The sequence below is a fragment of the Meleagris gallopavo genome, chromosome 3 (genome assembly GCF_905368555.1).
Source record: "Meleagris gallopavo chromosome 3, MGAL_WU_HG_1.1, whole genome shotgun sequence".
In the NCBI taxonomy this organism is placed as follows: Eukaryota; Metazoa; Chordata; class Aves; order Galliformes; family Phasianidae; genus Meleagris; species Meleagris gallopavo.
The window spans coordinates 49,690,617-49,713,040 of record NC_139406.1 but is presented as its reverse complement, the minus strand read 5'-3'; the positions used below and the strand labels follow the sequence as shown (position 1 = coordinate 49,713,040).

The window sequence follows — 22,424 nt, the reverse complement described above, 5'->3', positions numbered from 1 at the left end:
GACTATTTACAATCTGTTATGGCTCAGAATCAGGGGAAATAATTTCTACAGCTACCAGTACATTCACACAAAAACTTTTTTCCCTTGACAATTTTTGAAGTTTGTATATCTCCAGCATAGTACTGTTGCTCTGGGCTTCACCACGTTCACAACAGGAACGTGATGTCTTGCTAATATACTGACTGAGTAAATTTTTGTACATCTTTCTACAGCACTTCTATCTTTAATGTTTGCTTCCTCATCTTTTAAAGGACTGCTTAACTTTCCTAACGTTCCTGATGCAGTTTATTCAGGAAAAGCATCCAGCACAGATATGAACATCAAGGTGGCACTGCAGCCAAAGTCAATGCTCTTTTCAACCTGTTGGAATCAGTGAAACAAAATACATGCAACAGCTGCATCAAAAGCCGCAGCTCAAAAGATAAGGACAGAGAACCTTCCCTAAAATTCCACTTTACTAGCTAAAATGAGTTGGCAACAACCCTTATCAAACTTCTTCCCAGACTTGAGACACAAGTGTTTCCCCCAGACAAGGCCAGCAGTGAAGAGAAGTGCCTATGAAGTCAGCTGCCATTTGGCACTCAGTCCCATAGCAGCTGCCCACAGTATGTGCCAAGCAAGCCTGGTCTGTGCTGGCTACACAGCCTTAAGATATGTCAGAAAAAAAGCAACCAGGGTACAAGATGCTTTAAGGGATGGGTAATACTATGAAGTCAGTTAAATTCAATCACGATAGTGCTTGAACAATGCTGCTGAAGTCATAGTATTTTGTTGTTAACATAGTATACAACTGGGAGAGGGTACCTCACTAAGGATTACAGGGGTGTGGATACAGATGAAAGCAGAAAAGCCTACGTGATACCTGATGGCACACAGCAGCTCTGCGTGACACCAGCCCAGGCCTGACACAGGTCAATCTAAGTCCCACGGAACTGCCCTGAGGTCCTTACACCAAAACTGACCTGCTCCCCATGCTGTGGGACAGCTTATTAACTCAGGATAAGCATTTACATCAACATGTGAAGACAGAGCTATGTGTAAACTAATGAATGCCTGAGGAACTTTAAGGGTTGTAGAAGTGTTAGCAAATGCAATGCAGCAGCTCCCTGGTTCTTAGGCATGAGGTGGTCCAGGGAGCTTGCTACTTCCAGGATGAGTTCTGGCTGTGCCAGATGCAGGCTATAGTTCTGCAGTGATACTGAGATTCCTCCACACTGCTCTGGGAACACAGCTAGTGTCCAGCAGGGATTCTTAGCCAGGGACCTACAGAAGGCAGACACATTACTTACAAAGTCAAACTTGCCCTGGCAGCTACCAAAGCTCAAAGAAAAGCTTTGTTAGTTGTGCTGACCCTGCATGCACAGCCTGGTCATTCTGACGCCAGGATAAAGCTGTCCAAAAGTAACAGAGTACTCTGTGCTGCAGTTGTTGCACATGTTATTCTAGAAAGTTAACATGAAAAACTCTGAATTACGATATGTCATAATAATGCAAATAGGGTAAAGGAAGAACTGCCTTTTGAGTTGTCCTTGACTTTTTATAAGGAAACACCAGGAATTTAGACAGTAAAAAAAAAAAAAAAAAAAAGGACAAATAACAATTTTATTACATCTAGCAGAGAATCATAGATTGACTTAGGCTGGAAGGAATTTAGAGCCCATCCAGTCCCACCCCATGCCATGGGCAGGGCTGCCCCCCAGCAACTCAGCTGCCCAGGGCCCCATCCAATCCGGCCTTGAGCACCTAGAGGATGGGGTACCACAGCTTCTCTGGGCTGCTGTGCCAGTGCCTCTCTGCTCTCAGAGTAAACAATTTTTGTCTAAAATCTAATCTAAATCTCCCCTCTTTTAATTTAAAACTATCCCCCTTTTCCTATCACCATCTACCTATGTAAGAAGTCAGTCTTCCTCCTGGTTATAAGCTCTCTTTAAGTACTGGAAGGTCATAAGACCTCCCTGGAGCCTTCTCTTCTCCAGAATGAACAAATCCAGCTCTCTCAGCCTTTTTTCCTAGGAGTGATGCTCCAGCCTTCTGTTCATCCTCATGGCCTCCTTCTGGACCTCTTCCAACAAATCTACTAGCTTCTACAGCTTCTACTAGAAGACTGTAGTTTTCTAGTGTAGCAAATTTACTATCAAAGCATTTGAAGGCTGCCCCTATCACAGAAATACCCTATACCTGAACAGATCAGCACTAGACACCCAAAGTAGTAACAACATTACCAGATCATTCTTGTACATACTGTCAAATACTAAGAAAGCAGGAAAAATCCAGCAAACTTCTCTTCCACCTTTACCACTTAACTATTCTTCCTTGATGCACCACTGTGCCTATACTGAATGTCAAGGAAGTACAGATCTATCAGTTCTAAGAACACTGTACATTGCAATTAAGTAAATATAACAAAGTTTCCCAAGCTTGCTGGGATTTAGTGGTTGTTACGTGACAAAGACATTAATTTTTTGTTTTGTCAATAAACTATTCTGCCAGATAATTAAGTACGGTAGGCACATACACAGAAAGCATTTTCTTATGTATACAATTATTTCCCTGAATGGAGATAGTTATCCTCAATTACTTTCTCCAAGTTGAAGCAGCCCACTCAGAAACTTTCTGAAGAAATGAGAACTTTTTTTAAAACAAAAGAACTGTCTGCAATTAAACACAAGCCAGCAGAAATCAGAATGCCAGTGTTACGAAGATTCTTTAAGCTTAAATACTGCAAAACAGCTTCTGTTGTCACTCTTCTTTATTAGAATTCAAAGCAACTACAGCTTTGCTGAGCAAGTAAAAGGTCATCTTAGTGTAACTGCTCTACTGTAGATGTATCAGCTTCCAAACGATTTGTGTCCAGTAATAACTGGAGAGTAATTACTCTCCAACCCGAGAATACAGCTGAAGGTAACTTTTCTGAAATCCCCCCACAAAAACCTCTGTCTTTCCAAGCGCAGCAGTCACACAACATTAGCTAGGCTAAGCACCATTTCCTCAACTGATTGGAGGAAATAACAATTTGAAAGCAATTAAAACATTTTCTGATCCCCCGCCCTCCCCTCCAACTAAATTCTTTATATCCACAATCAGACACTTACCTTGAGAAAAGGAACTAAATAGGGCTGTGGAGAAGACTTCAGCTCTACATACAGTTTCTTTGTAAATTCTTCTGGTTCAATTTTTGCTTCCTAAGAGGAAAGTATAATTACAACAGTAATTCATAGGTATGAATCTTTTTTTTTCTTTTTTTTTTTTTTCAGGTGTATCAACAATTCATGGAAGTTTACACTATCATGATGCTGTTCACTTTCAGTACTCAAATACTTCTTTCCACCTGTATGTTTAAAGAAAGCATTTTAGGATAGAATAATGTTATAATCTAGATACAGTATTAAAAAATTAAGTTTCTTTGTTCACCTACAGACACTGTAGCTGCTAATACACATGAGAATATCCATTCAAACATTCACTAAAGTGAATTAAAAGAAACAAATTTATAAGTAACGTCGATCCTTTTGAGTACATCTTTTATGCAGAAATATGCAAAATCCATCAGGAGTACTTATTGCTATAAAGGTAGTTTATCAGCATGGGGATCAAAATTTATACAGAAAGGAGACAAAAGACAACTCGATAGCTTTTGTAAAACGATTCCAGTCTAATGCTCACGAAAGCATAATAAAGCATAATACTTAATGCTTTCTTTCTGAAGAAAGAGAAAGAACAGAATATCACTTCTGCATACCATTAGGGTAACAATCCTCTCAATCAGTCTCTTCAATGCTCTTTACTCTTCCTGCCGCAGACACCTATTTCAGTGGCTTCAGAGGGTTAGGAAGCTGCAGCAGACTTCTGTGACCCCTTACACTTCAGTGCCCCAGCAACACAGATGAAGTGGCATGCAGTCTCAGACTGGCGGCTACTACTCACCCTGCCAGGTGAGACCTTTCCTTCCATAAGGAAGGTACAGAAGACAAAAGGCAGAGAGGCCCTCTTGCCAACCAGAGAAGTCAGCAGAGAAGTTATGGCTTTCGCCTCTATCCTCCCACAGAACAACTATGTGGTCAGAGCAGGGGGCTTAAACACCATGTATTCACAGAAGAACAGAACTTCAAGCAGCTCAATTCTTGTCATTGGATCTGCTGCCTGTCTGGCTGTGGATACAGGTCACTGAGGTCCCACTGATACAATTGCAGGGATTTGGTACAGCACATCTCAGTGCACATTAAGGTTCTTGACACCCACTCCATGAAATGCTGCCTTGAGGACCACTTTACTTCACAGCTGCTGCTTATGTGTTTCCCCCATGCATATGAAACATTAATTTATTCTGCATTCACACCATACACACATACTGAATAACAGAAAAACAGCATTTTAAAAATACTGCAAAAAGCAAACAAATGCACAGTTAAACAGTTTATTAATGGCTGGTAATTACTGTTCTTTATAAAAAGCATTGTAAGCACAACAAGGATTAATTCTAGCACACTCCAATGGAATTGTAGTGTATAGTCCAGCAGGGACAAAGAAAAAGGCAGTGGGAGAAGGGCAATCAAAGATTTTTGCAAGGCTGCATCTTAAAACAATCTGTTCTCTCAAATTACACCTCTTTCTACACTATGCTTTTCTAAACTAAGAAATTCCTTCAGTACGACTTCCAAAGCCATCTCCCTCTACCAGCACATATCCTTCTGCTGAAGTGGAAAGCTAAAACTGCAGTGATGGTCAAATGCCAAGAAAAGTAGTACCAGGAGAAACCATTACCAAAAAAGTCCAGCTCTGCTGGGGTACAGCACAAGGCAAGCAGATAGGCTGGCAAGCCATCACATTATTTTCTCCATCCCACTGTCTAAAGACATGGATAATTTCACACTCATTTCAATCGAGCTTCACCAGCAGTGTGCAAATCAGTTCAGTCCTGGAGTAAAACAGCAATACAGACTCAGCACTGAACTACAATCACCACAGCAAAACTCTTGCTACTGAGAACTCAAACCTACACTAATGTAGACTAGCTCAGACCCAAAAACTATATAAAAACAATAAACTGTTCCTGTTGTCACAGTTACCTGTGTGCATAAAATGAAATAGGAATGAGAGGGGAAATTACAATATGGAATCCAGTTAAAACGCACATTGTAATGAAATATTTTGGAGGATCTGAGGTATTGTACCACTCGAGCTGTTTAAAAAACAACACAAGTAGAAAGAGAAGGAACAAAATTATGAAGTCAACATTAAGATCAATATAAGATCAACATATAAATGTCAGACTTTGCTTTTTTTTTTTTAAAAAAAAAAAAGGTCTCACCAATAGATTTTGCACCAGATTCTTCACATTCTGCCCCATTTCAGTGGCTTGAGGTCCACTACTAGATGCCAATTTTATTAGAGTAGCAAGGAAATTCTTGCATTTCTTCACATTCTCTAGCATCTCCTATGGCGGAAATAAAGACTGTTAGATGTCAAGTTGGCTCTCCGACCTCTGATGAATGTAGAGAATGTTAATTTTTAATTAAAAACTTCTTTTTTTTCCTCTTACTGTAGAAGTGCTGGTCTGTGCTACTGTTGTGACCTCTGCTTTCACAGAGACTGCCTTTTGGGAGATGGATTGTGCAGGTGGTCCTGTAACTGGAAGTTTTACAGGTGTTCCAGTACTCAAAGGCTTTACAGCAGTAACTGCAGTAACACTAGCTGTTGCAGCTGCTGGCTGAAAAGAAAAAAAAAAATAACAATTTTAAAACCTAAGACTAGCACAAATAACAAATGCTACATTCTGCTAGCATCCTTCCTCCTCACTCGAGATTACTATTTAAAACATAAATGAACAAATCTTATCTTTATTTTCAGAAGTTTGAATTATTTTTTTTTCCTTTGAGAGACTGTTTAATACCCTAAATCACAGGACCTCCCATAGCCAACCTGTTTTTTAAGTCTGTGGGTGGTAGGGAAGGACAAAGGCTTACCAATATTAAAGAAAGTGCCTGTAACTTCAAGTGAAGGAAAGGAAAAAGTAGTCGTGAAGAAACACATAGTTCAAAACCAAAGTTCAAACTTTGCCAGGCTTCTATAGTCTAAGACTAATCAATTTAACACTAAGCCAAGTGACAGCACTCTGAAGATAAATACAACTTTAGGTGATTATTTATATTCCTTTCTTCCCCTGCAGCTCCTCTCCCATTTGTGATATTGCTTATGTTTCCTATCACACAGGCACCAGATGAAAAGTGTCGTGTCCATTTTGGAAGGATGCAGCAGCAAAAACCAGATGAACAAAAGCACGTAAGTAGTTCTTCTTGTATTTTCTTCATGGGGATCAACGTCGATCTGTCTCAAATTCATCAAGACACAAACCCTGTCAATACTCATGTATGAGACTTTCACTTCCTTTTCAAATCTCTTTATCTATCAACAGATACAGAAGCTCCAGTAGCATGAGCATCGTGAAGGTTTAGAAAAAAAACACCACACAAATGCCTTTCTCCTTTGCAAACGACGCTAAAAAAATACTAGTTGCCAAAGAAAACCTAGTAAACATGAGTATTTCTATTTCAGGTCTAATTAGAATTAAAAAAACATCCAATTACACCATTCTTCTAATACAACAGAACACGAGTAAGATTTTGTGCCCCACTTCTTTCATTTTCTCAAGTTGCCTACTAAAAAGCCATAGATTGAAGCCATAGAATACAGAAATAAGCAAAGGTTCAGTTTAGCATTTGAAGCCTGCAGTTAGGTACTGTTTTTTCCTCCAGCCCTTCCCCAAAAGTCTCAAAAGAAAGGCTGTTTTGTAGGTCAAATTCATGTTTCAGATCTGCCCAACACAGCTGCTTTCACTGACTCCTAATACATTTAAACATCACTTTCGTTTAGCAATCACACTGCTAATTGACAGTTAGTCATAAGACGGTAATGCAAGAGCCCAACTTACCTTATCATCAATTAAAAAAAAGAAATTAAAAAATCAGAACTGGACAGAGCATGTGTAGAATATCAACGTGTTATTAAATATTTCAGGACAGGGAAAATTAGTGAGCAAATGCTTAAAGCTAGAGCAAAACACTGGCACTTTTGTTAAATTTTCTTTTTCCTGGGTGTATCCTGCTCCCCTACAAAGTGCTGCCAGCTTGATATGAAAGAAGCAGTCAGCTACCAGAAAGCTTTCCAGCTTGGGCTCCCACCATTGATAACACTTTAATAGCTCTCTGCAGGATCTTTGCCACCACCACTGCCTCTTCCAAGGATGAAGCTCATCAGCTCTAAGACCACAGGGAGGCAAACTGGGCATGAGAATCCCACAAACAGATGGAAGGGAGGAAGACAGAAGGGGACAAAGTACAGAACTGTCAAGCTGCAATGCCCTGGGCTTTTAAAAACTGAAAACATGAGGTTTGCTGGAGCTGCTCTCTTGCAAATTCCAGTGTGTTTACACATCAGGTCCAGAACAGTATTTTATCAGCTGAGGGAGGGAACAACAGGAAGTCTGCTGGACCCTTTTCCCAGGAAGACAAGTATATGGGAATTAACTTCTGTCATCTGCCCTCAACCTTTTTACACTACTGACAATTCTCATTCTCACTTTGAGCAACACAGAAACAGTCACACACACATACACACACACACACAAATGGCATTAATCCTGCATATTTTGAAGTCATTTCAAGAGAAGTGTTCTGCATCTAAATGAAAGTGCCCCAGCACGACGCTAATTAGATACTTTGCAACCATGTTATTCCATCTGGGAAGAAGGAAAAAAAATTAAGAAGTGCAAGTATTTTGTACAACCTCTGAGCTCAAACATTCAGGAACCAAAACAAACAAATATCTTTGTAGATGAGGAGAACAAAACAAACAAATATCTTTGTAGATGAGGAGAAAAAGTCAGCAACCAGAGGGAGTTTTGCAGTGAACACCAGGTTATACTTCAAACAGGATAAGAGACAAATGAAGGCAAGTATCATTTCATCTCAATTGTTCCCCACTTTTTGTGAAGACATATTTATACACCAACATTCCCCTTCTGGATCTCAAAAAACATCTAAGGTTAAGACCAGCAATTTCTTTCAGGACTTCTGAACAACACTGCCACCAAGGAAGCCAGGCTCAAGGGCTCTCTTCCCTTCTTTCCACAGGCAGTTCGTGCAACCTTACATACAGGCTCCCTTGACAGACCTCTTCCTTTTGGCTGCCCCAGAGTTAACACTGAAGTGGCCCTAGGATAGCGTGTATCCGTACTGCACTTATTTACTCTATTATAAAAGGGACTTGCACGGAGCATTTTGCAAATACTGTGCAAAACATGCTCTGAGAAAGCCATTCCAAACAAAATAGCAGTATTAACTTTTCCTAGTCATCCCTCCTGCAGCCTCAATCAAACTGTATGCTCATTAAAAGTGTTCAAGTTTCTACAAACTTTCTTGCCAAAAATACTGTCTACCTCTTTAAACATTTCACAAAATCACAAGTTGAACTGATTACATCAAAGATGAACAAAGAAAGTACAGAAGAACCTTTTCAAAGACAAATGTAATTGAAAATTAGTTAACAGAATGGTAATCCTCAACATTTATTCACATTAAATGGTGACTATGTATGCAGCTTCACCCATCTAATGGAAAAAATCTTCACATCTATCTCTTCCCTGCAGTGTAAGGACAGTACAGCAGATGACTCTTGCTTTTACATTCCAAAGACCTCTGTGTAGAGATCACAAATACATGGTTTGCAAGCTAGTATTCCAAAACAAAAATAGGTCAGGAATACCCACTATTATTCTTGACAGACACAAAGCATACATTGGTTCCATTCTCAGTGAAATAGAAAATGTATTAGAAGAGGTCTCTGGGTTTCCCTTTCCATTCCAATATTATCCATTTACACTGAGAAGGAAGAGAGAAAACATCACAGATAGAGCTGTGGGTAGTTTTCAGTTACTAATACAGAAGAACAGCAGGAGGACAAATCTGTAAGTCAGACTATTAGTTGCTGCAGTCAGCAAACTTATCTCTCCATCTTTCAAACACTCAAGGTCAAGAACATACTCCAGCTGGAATTTTTTTTTTTCTCCTCATTTTCTGAATGCTTGGTCAACTACTACAGCTCAAGTCAGCTTGGTCACAAAAAAAAAAAAAAGACAAGTACAAAAAAAATCTCTGATTTTCCCCCTAGCCTACAGGGAGAACAGAACAGAAAGAAGCAGTTCTCTTTTCATCACATGTGCACAATCCCGTGGTCCCCTGGAACATAGAAACAACTGGATCTATGTCTCATATTCTACAAGTACCAATGGTCTCATCGGAGTAGTCCTACATCATTTCACTCTGCTAATGAGAAACAAGAAAAAAAACATAGTGGAAAAACAGTAATACATTTCCAGTAATTGTATATCTACATATTTTTGCAATCTGCCTACTAAATTCACTTAATTCACTTGGAGAACAGAGGTCTTCAGTCTATAATGAGAAAAAGGAAACAAAAGCTCAAAACCTCAAACTTGAAAAAAAAAAAAAAAAAAATCCTGACTGGTACAGACAGCTCATTTTCCCTTCAGCACCATCTTAACTATAGTTTCCCTCCCCCCCCCCCCCCCCCCAAGTAATCAGGGAACTCAAACGTAAAAGCATTAGGAGGTCTCCATTCCCCAGAAAAGCTTCAGCTGGAGCTTGGTGGAGCTCAGTCATAGAGCACAAATGCACTGAAAATGGTTCTTCAGACTATTTATTTTACACATTGTTCAATGCCATTGTGAGAGCGCTTTCTACTACAGTGAGGGAAGATGATCTGACACATGCTGGCAGAAGCATAATTAAATTAAGAGCAGAAGTTATCAGCTTAGTAAAAACCACATTAGTTAGAAATAACAAGAAGCATCTATATTTTCTTCAGTTCTCTTCATCGCTTCTTTCATTGTACAATGAATCTTGCCACCTACCTGTATAACAGCAGGTGACTGAACAGTAGAAGTCACAGCATTTGTTGTTTGAGATAATGTTTTCAAAGGAGTAGGTACTGCTTTCTTTATTAACTGGGTGCCAGAGTTCTTTTAAAAAAAAAAAAAAGTAATAATAGTAATCATACACATGCAGAGAACAGTTGTCAGACAAGCCAGTGACAAAACAGACCCTGAAGTTAGGATTTGTTCCTGTTTGATATAAACCACTCATAAAAAAACAAGACAAGTAACATTCATAAAACCCGTATGCTTGGACCATTTTTCAACAAAGCTATCTGCCTACTGGTTTTATATGTGAGAACATATTCAGGGACAGTTAGCCACAATTCCTAATCAAAATAAAATGATTAAAGGATGAGAATGTTGGTAGTATTAAGTAGATGTCTCTTTTTTGGATCAACTCTTACTTTCCGTTATAAAAAATGTAAGCAAAAAGCCAGCAGAGTTTAGGGAATGAGAAGGAACATCCTTCAAAGGAACAAAGGAAAGGTTCTCAGCTTCCTTTTGCTTCATAGAAGTATCCCATCAGAAGATCAAAAAGCTGCAGTTACCTAGCAGTAACCATTTAGGTAGCAGCTGGTTTTTTAAAAAAAAAAAAAAAAAAAAGGAAAAACACAAAACATCTTTCTTGTAAGACAGGAATTCCTTAACTTGTACAACCCCAAACGTAACAATTAGTGGTTTGAAAGACAGAAAGATAGGTACATGAGCTTCACTGTGCAAAACACACCAACCATGCTGCTCAGAAAACATTCAAATGCTTAGTTAACCCTTAACAGCTTATTTGCAAACCCTGTTATGACCATGCTAACATACAAATTAAACCTGTGAGGGAATTTACCTGTACAGCACATATTCTGACTGCAGGTGTGCTGGTAGGTACAGACAGTCGTACGCTTGTGTTATTTTGTGGTTGAGGCTGTGCTCGTGCTATTGCTTGCTGAGATACTAGCATCAGTTGACCATTGCTGCTTCTGATAAGAACAGTTCCTGTTGGAGAAAAACATCCAATGTTAGAAATTAAGGGATGTTATGGCTTTGCTGTTTCTGTGGAAGAAATAGCTAGACCACATTGATAAGCAAATGTAGTATTTAGTTTCTTACTCCAAGGAACAGCTGCCCATAAAGTAAGCGCTAAAAGCCTACAACAGTTTTACTCTGCATTTTATAACAGAAAACAACCCCTAAAGTCAAATAACAAACTTGACCAGACAATCATATCAAAACTTCACACGACTAATTGCAAATCAATGCATCATTTGAGTCAAAAGAAATTTGAGATTAAAAAAAAAAAAAAGAAAAAAAAAAGACAAGCAAGCCATTCCTCCCCACCACCACACAGACCTTCTGGAAATACTTTAATAATAAACACCCTTTGAAGAGTTCTTCAGTCTGCAAAATGCATCATCACTATCAGAGTTAGCTGCTTCTACACATTTTGACTTTCTGAACATTTAGGTGCACGCTTACAGGTGAAGACACAGTTTAGAGGAAGCCTGTACTGGAAAATGGAGCCTGAATAATGCCAGTTCGCCTACCTACATCAAGGCCATCCCTTTAAACAGAAGGCAGTGGTTCCCCACTGAAAGCTAAGCCTATTCACACATTTGAAGATGTCCCTCTGTCAAGGATCTGTCCAAAAACATTCAAATTTATGGATTTAATCAAAGTTGCTTGTAGCTAAATAGGAAGATTCCTTCGAAAAAGTAGACTCTTCTGCTTTGTTTCTTTAGTGTTTATTTTTCCTTCTAAGCCCGCAGCAACATCAACAGAACACAAATGAGCCTTTCTCTCATCCTGTCAGTAATAATGACCAACAATTTAACAATTAACAAACAGAAGTATTTTTTATTAAGCCTTTCAATTAAAAGTACTCTAAAGAGAATCATATGCTACAACACAGTGTCATCCACTCTTCCACATATTTGGAAGCCACTCAGCTACCAATGCCCCCCCTTCCTCCCTGTCAGTCCTTACAATGGCTGGACTCCTGAAAATCCAGATCTTTCATCAGGGTCACAACTACAGAAAGCCAGATGGATTCCTGGCCTCAACTGCTGCAGATCCTTCACAGCAGCTACAGAGCAGCTTGTTTTTGCTGGCACATCACCCCCTTTTACCTTCAACAGCAGCTATCACCATTGCCCCACACAGTAGTCGCTCACACATCCCAGTACATAAGTACATCCAGTAAATAAATAAGAGTAAATAAGAGTATTTAAACTTTTTTTTTTTTCTTTGAGGATTGCATAGAACTCCAGAGAATCTGCTTAAGCAGGGAGGAGATTGATCTCATCCCTTCCAACTCCTACAGTTCTGTAATGCTGAGAATCTTCTTGCAGGCTAGCCAATATCTAAAGAATCCCATATATTCAACGCATGCTTATAATATTTTCTGGTGTATAATAACTGTGTATCAAGAGAACAATCTTTTCACTACCTGGCTTGTTGGAAGAAGTCAAAATACAGCATACAATATAACCTAGAACTTTTCTTTTGAGTTAAAATAAATAGCACACTTAAAGTGGCAAGCACAAAAAAAAAAGCCAATAAACACAAAGCTATAGCTATGTGCTTAGAAGCAGCTTTTCATCCCAAAAGCCTAAGAGGAAACTGCAAGGCAGCAAAAAATTTTGCATAAAACTCTGAAAAGACAACATATCATCACTTAAATAACACAAACTAAGACCAAAGGAGCCACATCTAGAATGATTCCCCCCATTCTCAACCAACCTTGCCAGGGCAGATTCACAAGACAGTTGCAAATCCAGAAAAACACTTGTTCCATCTTACAACTCAGCTTTCTCCTGCTCCTCTGAAATCTTGACTACAGTTATATTTCGGTACAGATGGATGTTTTAATTTAATCCATTAATGCCTGGAATCACAGAAGAGATACCTGGTTTTCAATTTTCTTTTCTCACTATCTTATTTAAACAGTGATTCATAGCATGCAATTTCTCATCAGTCAGAAAAAGTGCATTTTTCCTTGTTCACATCACATGTTTATGCAGATTCCAAGGGAAGAGAGAAAGCTGATGATGCACACATTTTGATAACAAGAACATTTCTCTCTGCACTAGGTCTATATTCAAGTCTGTAGAACTATTATTTCTACTAGTTTTAGATTTTCCCTTTCTCAGCTTACTTAAAAATGTCAATGCTAGCTCTACTCTAAGAAGGTGCCTGTAAGTTTAGTTTAATTCCTTTCGAGATTTGGAACATATTATACTCTTTGTTGTCATATATTTGGATATCTTATCATTTGATATCTTTTTTTAGCAAAACTGACAGAAGCACAGATGCTGTATCTCTGAATTGTACTGCATACAATAGGATAATTACCACACTTAGCACAGTTATACGGTTATTTTTTGCACAACTGGTGCGAAGTTTCAGTTAAGCTCCACCAGAAATGAACATCATGCCTGAAGAGTATTCTCTCCTCCAATCACCTCAATGGGAAGTGCTTCCAACAGGCTCCGCTTGACAAGAAATTAACACAAGAGCAACACTGGCAGCAAGCTTATGCAAATACAGTACAGTTTATAAGCAAATTATTGAACAATTAAAAGAAACGCACAAAAAACCCTTCCCACCATAAATACCAACAGCTCATAGTAACACATCTCATTGTGACAGTCAAGTAACCCATCAACATCATGCACTGAGACACGAGGCAACTTTCCACCTAGTAGCAGAATTAGTTTACAAAAGGACATCCATGCTTCATCAAAGCTGTTAGAAGTGCCTTTAAGCTTGTTTTGGGTGAGAGCATCCATAGCAGAAGTTACCCAAGGCCACTCCAGTCACGTAGGCCTCTCTGGCATAACAGGAACCTTTCCACTTAGAACAAACTTAAATTCTGCCCTATTTGTACAATTCAGCAGAATTTTTATACAGTGGAAGCCTCTTCATGTTCATAGCTTTTTGCAACAACTAGTGAAACTAGAACTCTAAAACCGACAAGCCCAATGTGATGGTAACCCACCACTATTGTTCTTGCAGGTGTAATACTTAAATGGCTGGCTTTAGAAAATAAATTAAGACAAATCTGAAACTTCCACTATTGCAATCTGTGTTATGAAAAGCCATAAGACATCACTTCAAAGCCTCAAACACACAGTTTGGCAGTTACAACCCAATGTTAAGAATTGACAGCAAACCAACAAATGGATCATCTAAAGAATTTCCATTTCCGATTGTGGCAAATTATACTTTTCCATTGCTTCACACAAAAAACCCACAACCCTTGGATACTTCCCTTCCACCTTGAATCAGAAGAAATGACCTAATGCTGAAGTTACTAATCCTACCTCCACACGCAGTCCTGTAGGAAAGCCAAGAGAGAAGGAACCGACAACCAAGACCCAGCTCAGCTTCCTTTGAGGCTAATCAGAAGAAACCACACTACAGGTTCTCACAGTGAAGTCTACCTGACAGCTTGACAGCTCTCCCCAGTGACCTACCTTCTCCTTTAGAGAAGCTCCAGAAGCTTGGCCTTCAGAAAGGATGCCCAGCACCACTCAGACCAGGGCTGGGCAGTCACTACTCACAGCACATCTTACCCGGCCAGCTTGTGTTATGGAAAACCAAAACGTGTCTATTAAATTCCCATTTGCTGCTTCAAATACAAGAAAACTCAGTTATAAGTTTATGCTTTGCCAATCGTACCTGCCAAGGAAACCAAGCTTTTTTTAAACAGATTAGAATCCAATTTGAGTTTTCTAAGCCATGGCTGTGCTGATCATCCAAGTTGGGAATAAAAAAACAGAACAAACACAGGTTAGTGGAAGGAGCAGCTTCCAGATACCTGATGAAGTTGAGGGATGAGTTTCTTATAACCAGAAACATCAAAGGCAAAAACGTTACCAGATATGTAAACAACACACTGTGAGATTAAGGCAGAGACCTGTTTATATCATGGTAACATCACCTGCATGGGCTTCAGGGAATAGTGTCAACAAAACTGCACTATTGGAAATAAATTTAAGTTGTGCCACCAAGCAAAGCCCAGGACTTCCCCAACAGTACTACACAACAATGAATGTAAAAAGCATCCCACAAGGGCAACTTTCACCATTCAATCTCTGTCAAGGCCACTTCCAAAGGAGAACATCCAAAAGGAGTTTGCACATACCTGAAATGCACTAGCTAGCAGGTGTGCTCTTGTGGAGATGCACCATATGTTGTTACATTTGAAGCTTAAACTGTCATGTTAAATCACCACTTTGATTACATGATTTCCAACAGAACTGCTTAGCACAACAGCTATTTAGAACTGCTTTGCAATAGTAGACTGCAGCGCAACATAAGAAAGTGAAAAGAGGTCTCCTACTTAGGAAATAATACCTAATACCTTTCACACTTGCTTCCTAAATAAAACACAAGCAAGAGCAAACTAAATCAGGCCCTATTCATTTAAGAGAGTGCAATAGCTGCTTTCAAACAAAGGTTGTTCATTTTGAAACAAGGGCTGCGGGCATCAGATATGCTCACAACTTTAGTAAAATTCACTTTGAATTACAGGTAAAAAACAATAATTATAAATACAGTGTTAAATGAGACTTGCATATCCCAAAACAAGTGGACATTAAAACAAATGCTCTCCATTCCTAAAAAAAATCCTATTTTTACCAAACTACTCAAAACAAAGTAACAGCTTTTAAGACATTACAAGGTAAAAGCAAGTTTTGAAGATAATATTTTAGTAGGAACAGAATGTCAACTTGAAAGGAACACTGGTTTTAAGTTTCTTAGTCTGGCTCTTTAGGATGAATTGAAATCCAGAAAATAAAAGGCTAAATACCACTAATCCATGCAACTGCTTTGAAAATAATTTTTCTCTCTGAATGCATTCTTTAAAAAAAAAAAAAAAAAAAGCATTTTTTCTTGAGTCATTTAAGAGTTACAAATTTCAGGAATAAGACAGATCTCAAACGCTCATTATTAAAGACTGACTATTTAAACAGTGACCACAGCGAGGTACACTGTGTTGTAGACAGGCTGGAAGAGTCCACTACAGATAAAATTTTCATGAAATACCATGAAAGACAGGATAACTGAGTTAGATACTGTGCAACCCAACTTGTACGTGACTCAATATGCTGGGGCCTTATTTTTTCATATTAAGTATGGACCCTACAGCATGCACAGTAACTACTTATTCCTCATAAACCCCCAACTAGTACCTGAGTCTTCGTGGATGTCTACTTCAGATTCCTGTACTGAATATGAAGAAAGGAAGACAGACCAATCCAGAGAAAACATCAACGACAAGTGTAACTTCTCACTCTTAAAATTATGCAACCACAGAGGTTTAGCTGCTAGGTTTAGCACCTAGCCCACTGAGATGAATGCTGTCTTCTATTCTAAATTGAATACAATTGTATTTGGACAACTGATCTTCTGGTGAGCCACAAATACCTCCTGCTTGGGGATTTCTTGTGGTATCTCTTTAAGAGTTTCCACACAAGGACAGAGGGATTGTCTACACTACACAGACCAAACTGGCTTGCTCAGCTTGTAGTAGACTGCATTCATAAAGCACTTCACTGCATGAGACAGTCATTACGAACTGTAGAAGGTGATGTCAGTAGATACAAGAGGAATTCAATCATGACCAACCCATAATCAGCGCTTGTATGGCAGCAACCAGCATTACCACATACACAAACCCTAAAGAATTTGATTCGCCTCACGTGTCATTTCACAAATTCAATAATTGCCTCTCCCAGAAGATATCCTTTGCATGGTTTCCCTGTTCCAGGGATATTTTGTATACTAAAGGGTGTTTGTGCCACTGACTCAGGAACTGACTAGTGCATGGATTTTGCAGTACCACCTTGAGATACCTAACATTTACTTCTAACTCAAGACTCCTTGTTTTGCACAGAGGTACATGGATCTCCACGTCAAAAAAAGCATTCAAAGGGAATAATCCTAATTTGTGTCTGTCCTACAAGGGAACAGAGATAGGCTTGATTAAACACAAGGGTGCAGGGAAATACCATATACCACAAGTGCTTTAAATAAGTCGATTGCATCTTTGCCAAGTGCACAAACACCACAACGTGAACTTGTGAACTCTGTCTTCATTTCAGCTGCAACATAATTGGTTTCTTCAGAGTGCTTGATATGATGCTGTTTTGGTTCTAGGAGAAAAACACTGTTGGTAACAAACAGGTGTTTACAATTGCCTGCTAAACAGTGTTGTGCAAAGGCAAGGCCATTCGCAGGGAAGGGCCCAAGGAACTGGGAGGAAACAGAATTAGGACAGCTGGCCAAAGGGATATTCTATACCACATGATATCAAGCAGAAACAAGTTTTGAGGGGAGGTGGGAGTTCATCTCTCCCTCTTCTTCCACAGCTCAGGGAACTAGCTAGGCATCAGTCAGGGGGTAGTGAGCAGTTACTTGTGCATCACTTGTTATGTACATTCATATATAAATAAGGTCATAGCTATTTTCCTTTTCTCTAACTTAGTAAACAGTTTTATCTCAACCCATGACTTCTACTTTGGTGGCGTGTTTTTTGTTTGTTTTTTTAATTCTTTCCCTCACTCCACTGAGAAGAAGGGGGGAGTGAGTGAATGATTGTGTGGTGATGAGCCAGCCACCTGCTAGGTTAAACCACAACACTCCGGCCTATAACTTCTAATGTAACAAAATGCTAAAAATGCAAATATCTGAAGCCAAGTTTCAGACACAGCTTAATGAGTAAGTCTTGTCCAAACTGCTGGATGCTAGCTGCTCGCTAATGCATTTTTTGTGCCCAGACGGATATCTGTTTCACAGACCAGCAGTCCCGCCTTCTCCTCCCCACAGCATTTACGCCTTTTCACAGATTACAGGCCCGTGCTCCCATTAAGAGTTTTCCTATGCTGCACACACAGTTAAAACTTCATTATTTGAAAGTATATTAATAGCCACGCAATTTTACAGAGTTACAGTAAAAACCCTATACAAAAACATAACCAGCCCATCTGCAAGGTAGAGCACCTCTTATTTATAGCAAACAAGAAATGTCCATACCAAACACTGAAGACAACCTGGACATTGTGTTGGATCTTGGAGGGGCTGTAAATAACTGACAGATCCTAGATGTTTTCTGGGCCTAGTTCCAAGACGGCACTACTGCTTGTATTCAAATTTGAAGTGTATTTATTACACTAGAATCCCAAGAGTTTCTGGTTTTATTATGGGTGAGCATACGGGATTCCAAGCCAACTCTGCATTCCACTAGGCAGTCTTATCTGGCATCGTGAGAACATCTAACTCACGTCCTTGAGCCATGTCTTTCAGCTCCTGGGATCGTTCTATGGTTCTGTGATTTCCCATCAGCATTTCTGCATCTTATCTCCGTGGCTTGCAACTTTACTACACAAAGCTTGGTTTCTTGCCTAAGGAATCAGACAGTTCTAGGACTTTCTATAGATAAAATGATCTGACTTTGAGTTCTAATGGACCCGTTACTTCTTCATGAAGGAGTTTTGTGTATTTGCAGAGGACTCCGCTGATAGCAATGAAATAGTACCTCAAAGGAGCCCAAGCGACATCTCCTTGTTTTCTAGAGAATTTCTGCTACAAAAAGGTACTGAATCCATATACCACACCCTCTTCTAGCTTGCCCTGAAGTTCTAGTCTTTACTGAAATTATTTAAATCTTAAGTTTGAAGTCTGACACATTGCAGCACACAGCTTCATAAGAATCAGTACCCTAAACTTCCCATTTCCAGAACACTCTGACAGAGAAATTGTTAGAAAGAAACGGGAAAGTGATTCAACAAATACAAAAATTTTAAATCAAGAGATGATAAAAAAAAAAAACTGGCATCACAACAGAATTCTAATACAAGGCAGCAGCATCCCCCTTTAGATTCCTGTCTCTTTAAAATAAGAGGAGAATTAACTCAATCCAGATTAGCTTTACAATGAGACTTCTGTTTTCTTAGAGTTCACGGAGAGAACAGCAGCAGCAGGTTGAATTCCACTTGATTTTCTCTAACGTACAAACTCACTCCTCTTCTGGATGGATTTTCATATATTTCAGTAAGACAAGCAAGGGGCTTAACACTGAGTTTTAACACTGACTATCGCCCTTCTCCTAAACAGGATGGAGCAAACAAAAATTCTTGTAGAAGACAGCAAAATATTCATGGAAGTATTAAGACCTCTCTACACAGTTACTGTTGAAACTGTAACGAACTGTGTGATATTTCAACAGTAATGAGAAGTTATATAAAGGCATTCTGAAGAAAGGAAATGGAGATGTGAAGGGTCTGGTGCACAAGTCTTATGCGGAGCAGCTGAGAGAACTGGAATAGCTCAGTGGAGACTTTATCACTACAATTCCCTGAAAGGAGGTTTTAGTGAGGTGGGAGTCAGCGTCTTCACCCAGGTAACAGCAATAGGATGAGAAGTAATGGCTTTAAGTTGTGCCAAGGGAGGTTCAGATTGGACATGAGGACATATTTCTTCTCAGGAAAAGTGGTGAGGTATTGGAACAGACTGCTCAGGGAAGTGGTGGAGTCACTTCTGTGTAGGTTTTCAAGAAAAGTGTAGATGTTGCACCGAGTGGTGCAGTTTAGAGCAGTAACAGACATGAGTTGATGGTTGGACTAGATGATCTTGGTGGTCTTTTCTAATCCTAATGATGCTATGAATATACTTAACTCTTTCAACAAGGGAATCTTTATTCCCTTGTAGTACACCACCAAATAGATGGTGGCTCCACATCAACTATCTGGCATCTTCCACTTGGCAAGCTGCAGGTGAAAGCCTTCAGGAGGTGTGCGAACCAGAGGATATTGCATCACCCACCTTTCAATTCTGCCTGAATATCCACACAAGAAACTTTCCTATGATAGCTAATACTAACAAACCCATCTCTTCTGCCTCTGACAAACTGGGACTGTGCACTGGAAGAGGCCTGCAACCATGAGCTATGAAAACCAAGTGCCATAACATCCATCTGCTTCAGTTACCCAGCAAGAACAGTGAGCTTCGTGAGTTCTTCAGGCTTAACAGAAACTAGATTTTCTCATTAGTAACAAGGACTTTCTATCTGCCATCATGTTTTCCTTACTTCAATCTTAATTACAGAGTATTTTCCTGAGATACTGGTAGAAAAGATCTACCGGAGGACTTCATTCTTAAGGTGACAGAAATGGCAGGACAGACCTTAATCATCAAATCTGAACAACAAATACATTACTTGCCTCCATTGTGGTATTTTCACCTTCATAAATTACACATCTTTTTCTTGAGAAATCACCAGATTTTCAGAGAAGGAGCTTTATGCAAAAAACTTCAGATGACAAAAGACAAAGACAAACCCTAGGACAATACAAATTACTCACTTTTTATACTCCTCAAAAGCTTTGCAACTTATAGCAAGACTTGCACAAGTAACCGTAAGATGCAATTCTACTCAATAAGCTTACTACAGATTTCCACCACGTGGCACAGCAAATACTTGGCTCTGTAAGAGAACTTAAAGAAGGCTGTTATTTCAAACCGCTTGAAATAAACAACTCAAAGCTTATCTACTTCATCAGTCTTTGAGAAAGTAATACTGAATTATCTTTAGTATTTTTTCATCCATTTGTGTGCGGATGATGCTATTTTTTTCTGCTGTAACCTAAGGGTCCTTTAAATACCGCAAAAGCAATAGAAGTCAGGCTCACATTTTCTAAGGATTAAGTTAAACATTCACCAATCAACAGCTGTAATTCTGTGCAGTACAGCCCAATTGACTTTAAGATTGGAACAGCCTAAAACACCAATTTTACTGAGCATCGTATTTCAGTGCTTCAGTATTCAGAGTGCATCTGCTTTTATGTGAAAACCATAAATCTAGAAATTAGCTTTATATCTACTGCCAAGATTGAAATCATAATTCCCATAGGGCAGCACGTTTAATGATATGAGAGCACTGTTTTGCTAGACACATTCAGTCGTGAAAATCAAATCAAATCCTACAGAGCAGTTGAAATTCCTACTGGCTGCAGCAGAAGACTTTTGCTCACTATATGTTAAATTTGAATTGGTTCCTCAGGTCTGCCACAGCTCTGATGAATCCTCCTCAGGAAAGAGTTGACTGGCATTGGCGCTTTTGAAGAGGGAAGTTTTCAGTCAACCCAGGTAAGCCTGCTAAGCAGAGGACACTATTGGGATATCAAAGGTTGAAAGAATGCATCATTTAGCACCTACTGGTCATCTACAGGACAAGTTTTATACTCAGAATTCCACATCCAGGAACTGCGGACCTTGAAGCAAAGTCTCTAGCTTCCTGATGTGCTGGAAGAACATTCTGACTAACCACTTCCTAAACAATCAAAACATAAGTAGTTAAAAATTAGCACTTCTATTCCAAAACAAAGGACTGATGCAACTATGAAAACATCAAAACCCTCATGCAGCTTTACAACCAAAAAACAGCATCAGAATGGAACAAGGGAGATTCAGAGTGCAGTACAGGAAAGCCACTATGCTGGCTGCAGACGTGAATGCTGACATTTGTCTGCCTTCACCTACACAAACAACCTTAGAGCCCACACAATTAGGAGAAACACAGAAACACTGCTTCAGCTCCCTCCTCCTTCCTGCAGGTGCCTGCTTCACTGTCTACCCACCTCCTGCCACGACACTCAGTTATGCCTTCTCAACAGCTATCTGCTATCAGCCCAGATAAGCTGCAGGCTGCAGAAAGCTTGCCAGGGACAGGCCAAAATACACAAGTGAAGACAACCGAGCTTCAAATAGGAGCCAAGGACGTGTACCTGTCACTGTTTTGCCTCCAAGGCAGATGGAGAGGAGCCTTGGTGCAGCAGCTGAGCCTCACACCAGCAGCTAGCCTAAAGTAAGGCAGAGTCAGGACACAAGCCCAGATGTATGAAGTAGACACCTTCAGCAGTGGCTCACCAGCAGGACCAACCAGAGCCAGGCAGATCAGCTCTCTCCCACAGAAAGCCCGTCACACTAAGCAGATCCAAAGGCAACAACAGAGGATGCTTAGCAGCCAGATGAGCTCTGCAATGTGTTGTACCTTCAGGAGAGAAGGGGATATGACTGACTGTCCCTTCCAAAACCTGTATGCAATTTGAGGGACAGGGACAGTGTAAAATCCACACAGACACAGAGAAATGCATTCAAAAAACGAAAAAAGGAAATCAAAGTATGACGCTCTCCTCATTTTCACACTACTTCTCTACTTTCCACTTGCCCAAACAAGTGTCAGGCCCAAAGACACTAAACTGAGCTATGAACATTTCTCATGGCCCCCTCAAAGCATTAATATTACTTAACACAATATATTTGCACTACTCAGCTATAATGAAGAACAATCAGAAATGCAATAAGGGTAACCAGGAATCTCACTACTCCTTCCCCTCCCCAAGCCTTTACCCATTTCCTCCTTTTAACAGCATAACCCAACAATTTCCTCCTGTGGTAGGAAGCTTAAGTTAACCAA

The 22,424-nt window shown here is 39.6% G+C and overlaps 1 protein-coding gene across 2 annotated transcripts in view; it reads right to left on the bottom strand.

Annotated features, from left to right (window-relative positions):
- The window catches only part of TAF4B (TATA-box binding protein associated factor 4b), a 70,270-nt gene that overhangs the window by 44,472 nt on the left and 3,374 nt on the right, over positions 1 to 22,424 (bottom strand). For both annotated transcript variants that reach the window (XM_085220923.1, XM_031552843.2), the window contains exons 2-6: positions 10,791 to 10,939; positions 9,929 to 10,036; positions 5,540 to 5,707; positions 5,309 to 5,434; positions 3,093 to 3,182 (exon numbers count right to left, since the gene is read on the bottom strand). In XM_085220923.1, coding sequence (XP_085077049.1) covers positions 3,093 to 3,182; positions 5,309 to 5,434; positions 5,540 to 5,707; positions 9,929 to 10,036; positions 10,791 to 10,939 — 641 coding nt within the window. The remainder of the gene's footprint in view (positions 1 to 3,092; positions 3,183 to 5,308; positions 5,435 to 5,539; positions 5,708 to 9,928; positions 10,037 to 10,790; positions 10,940 to 22,424) is intronic.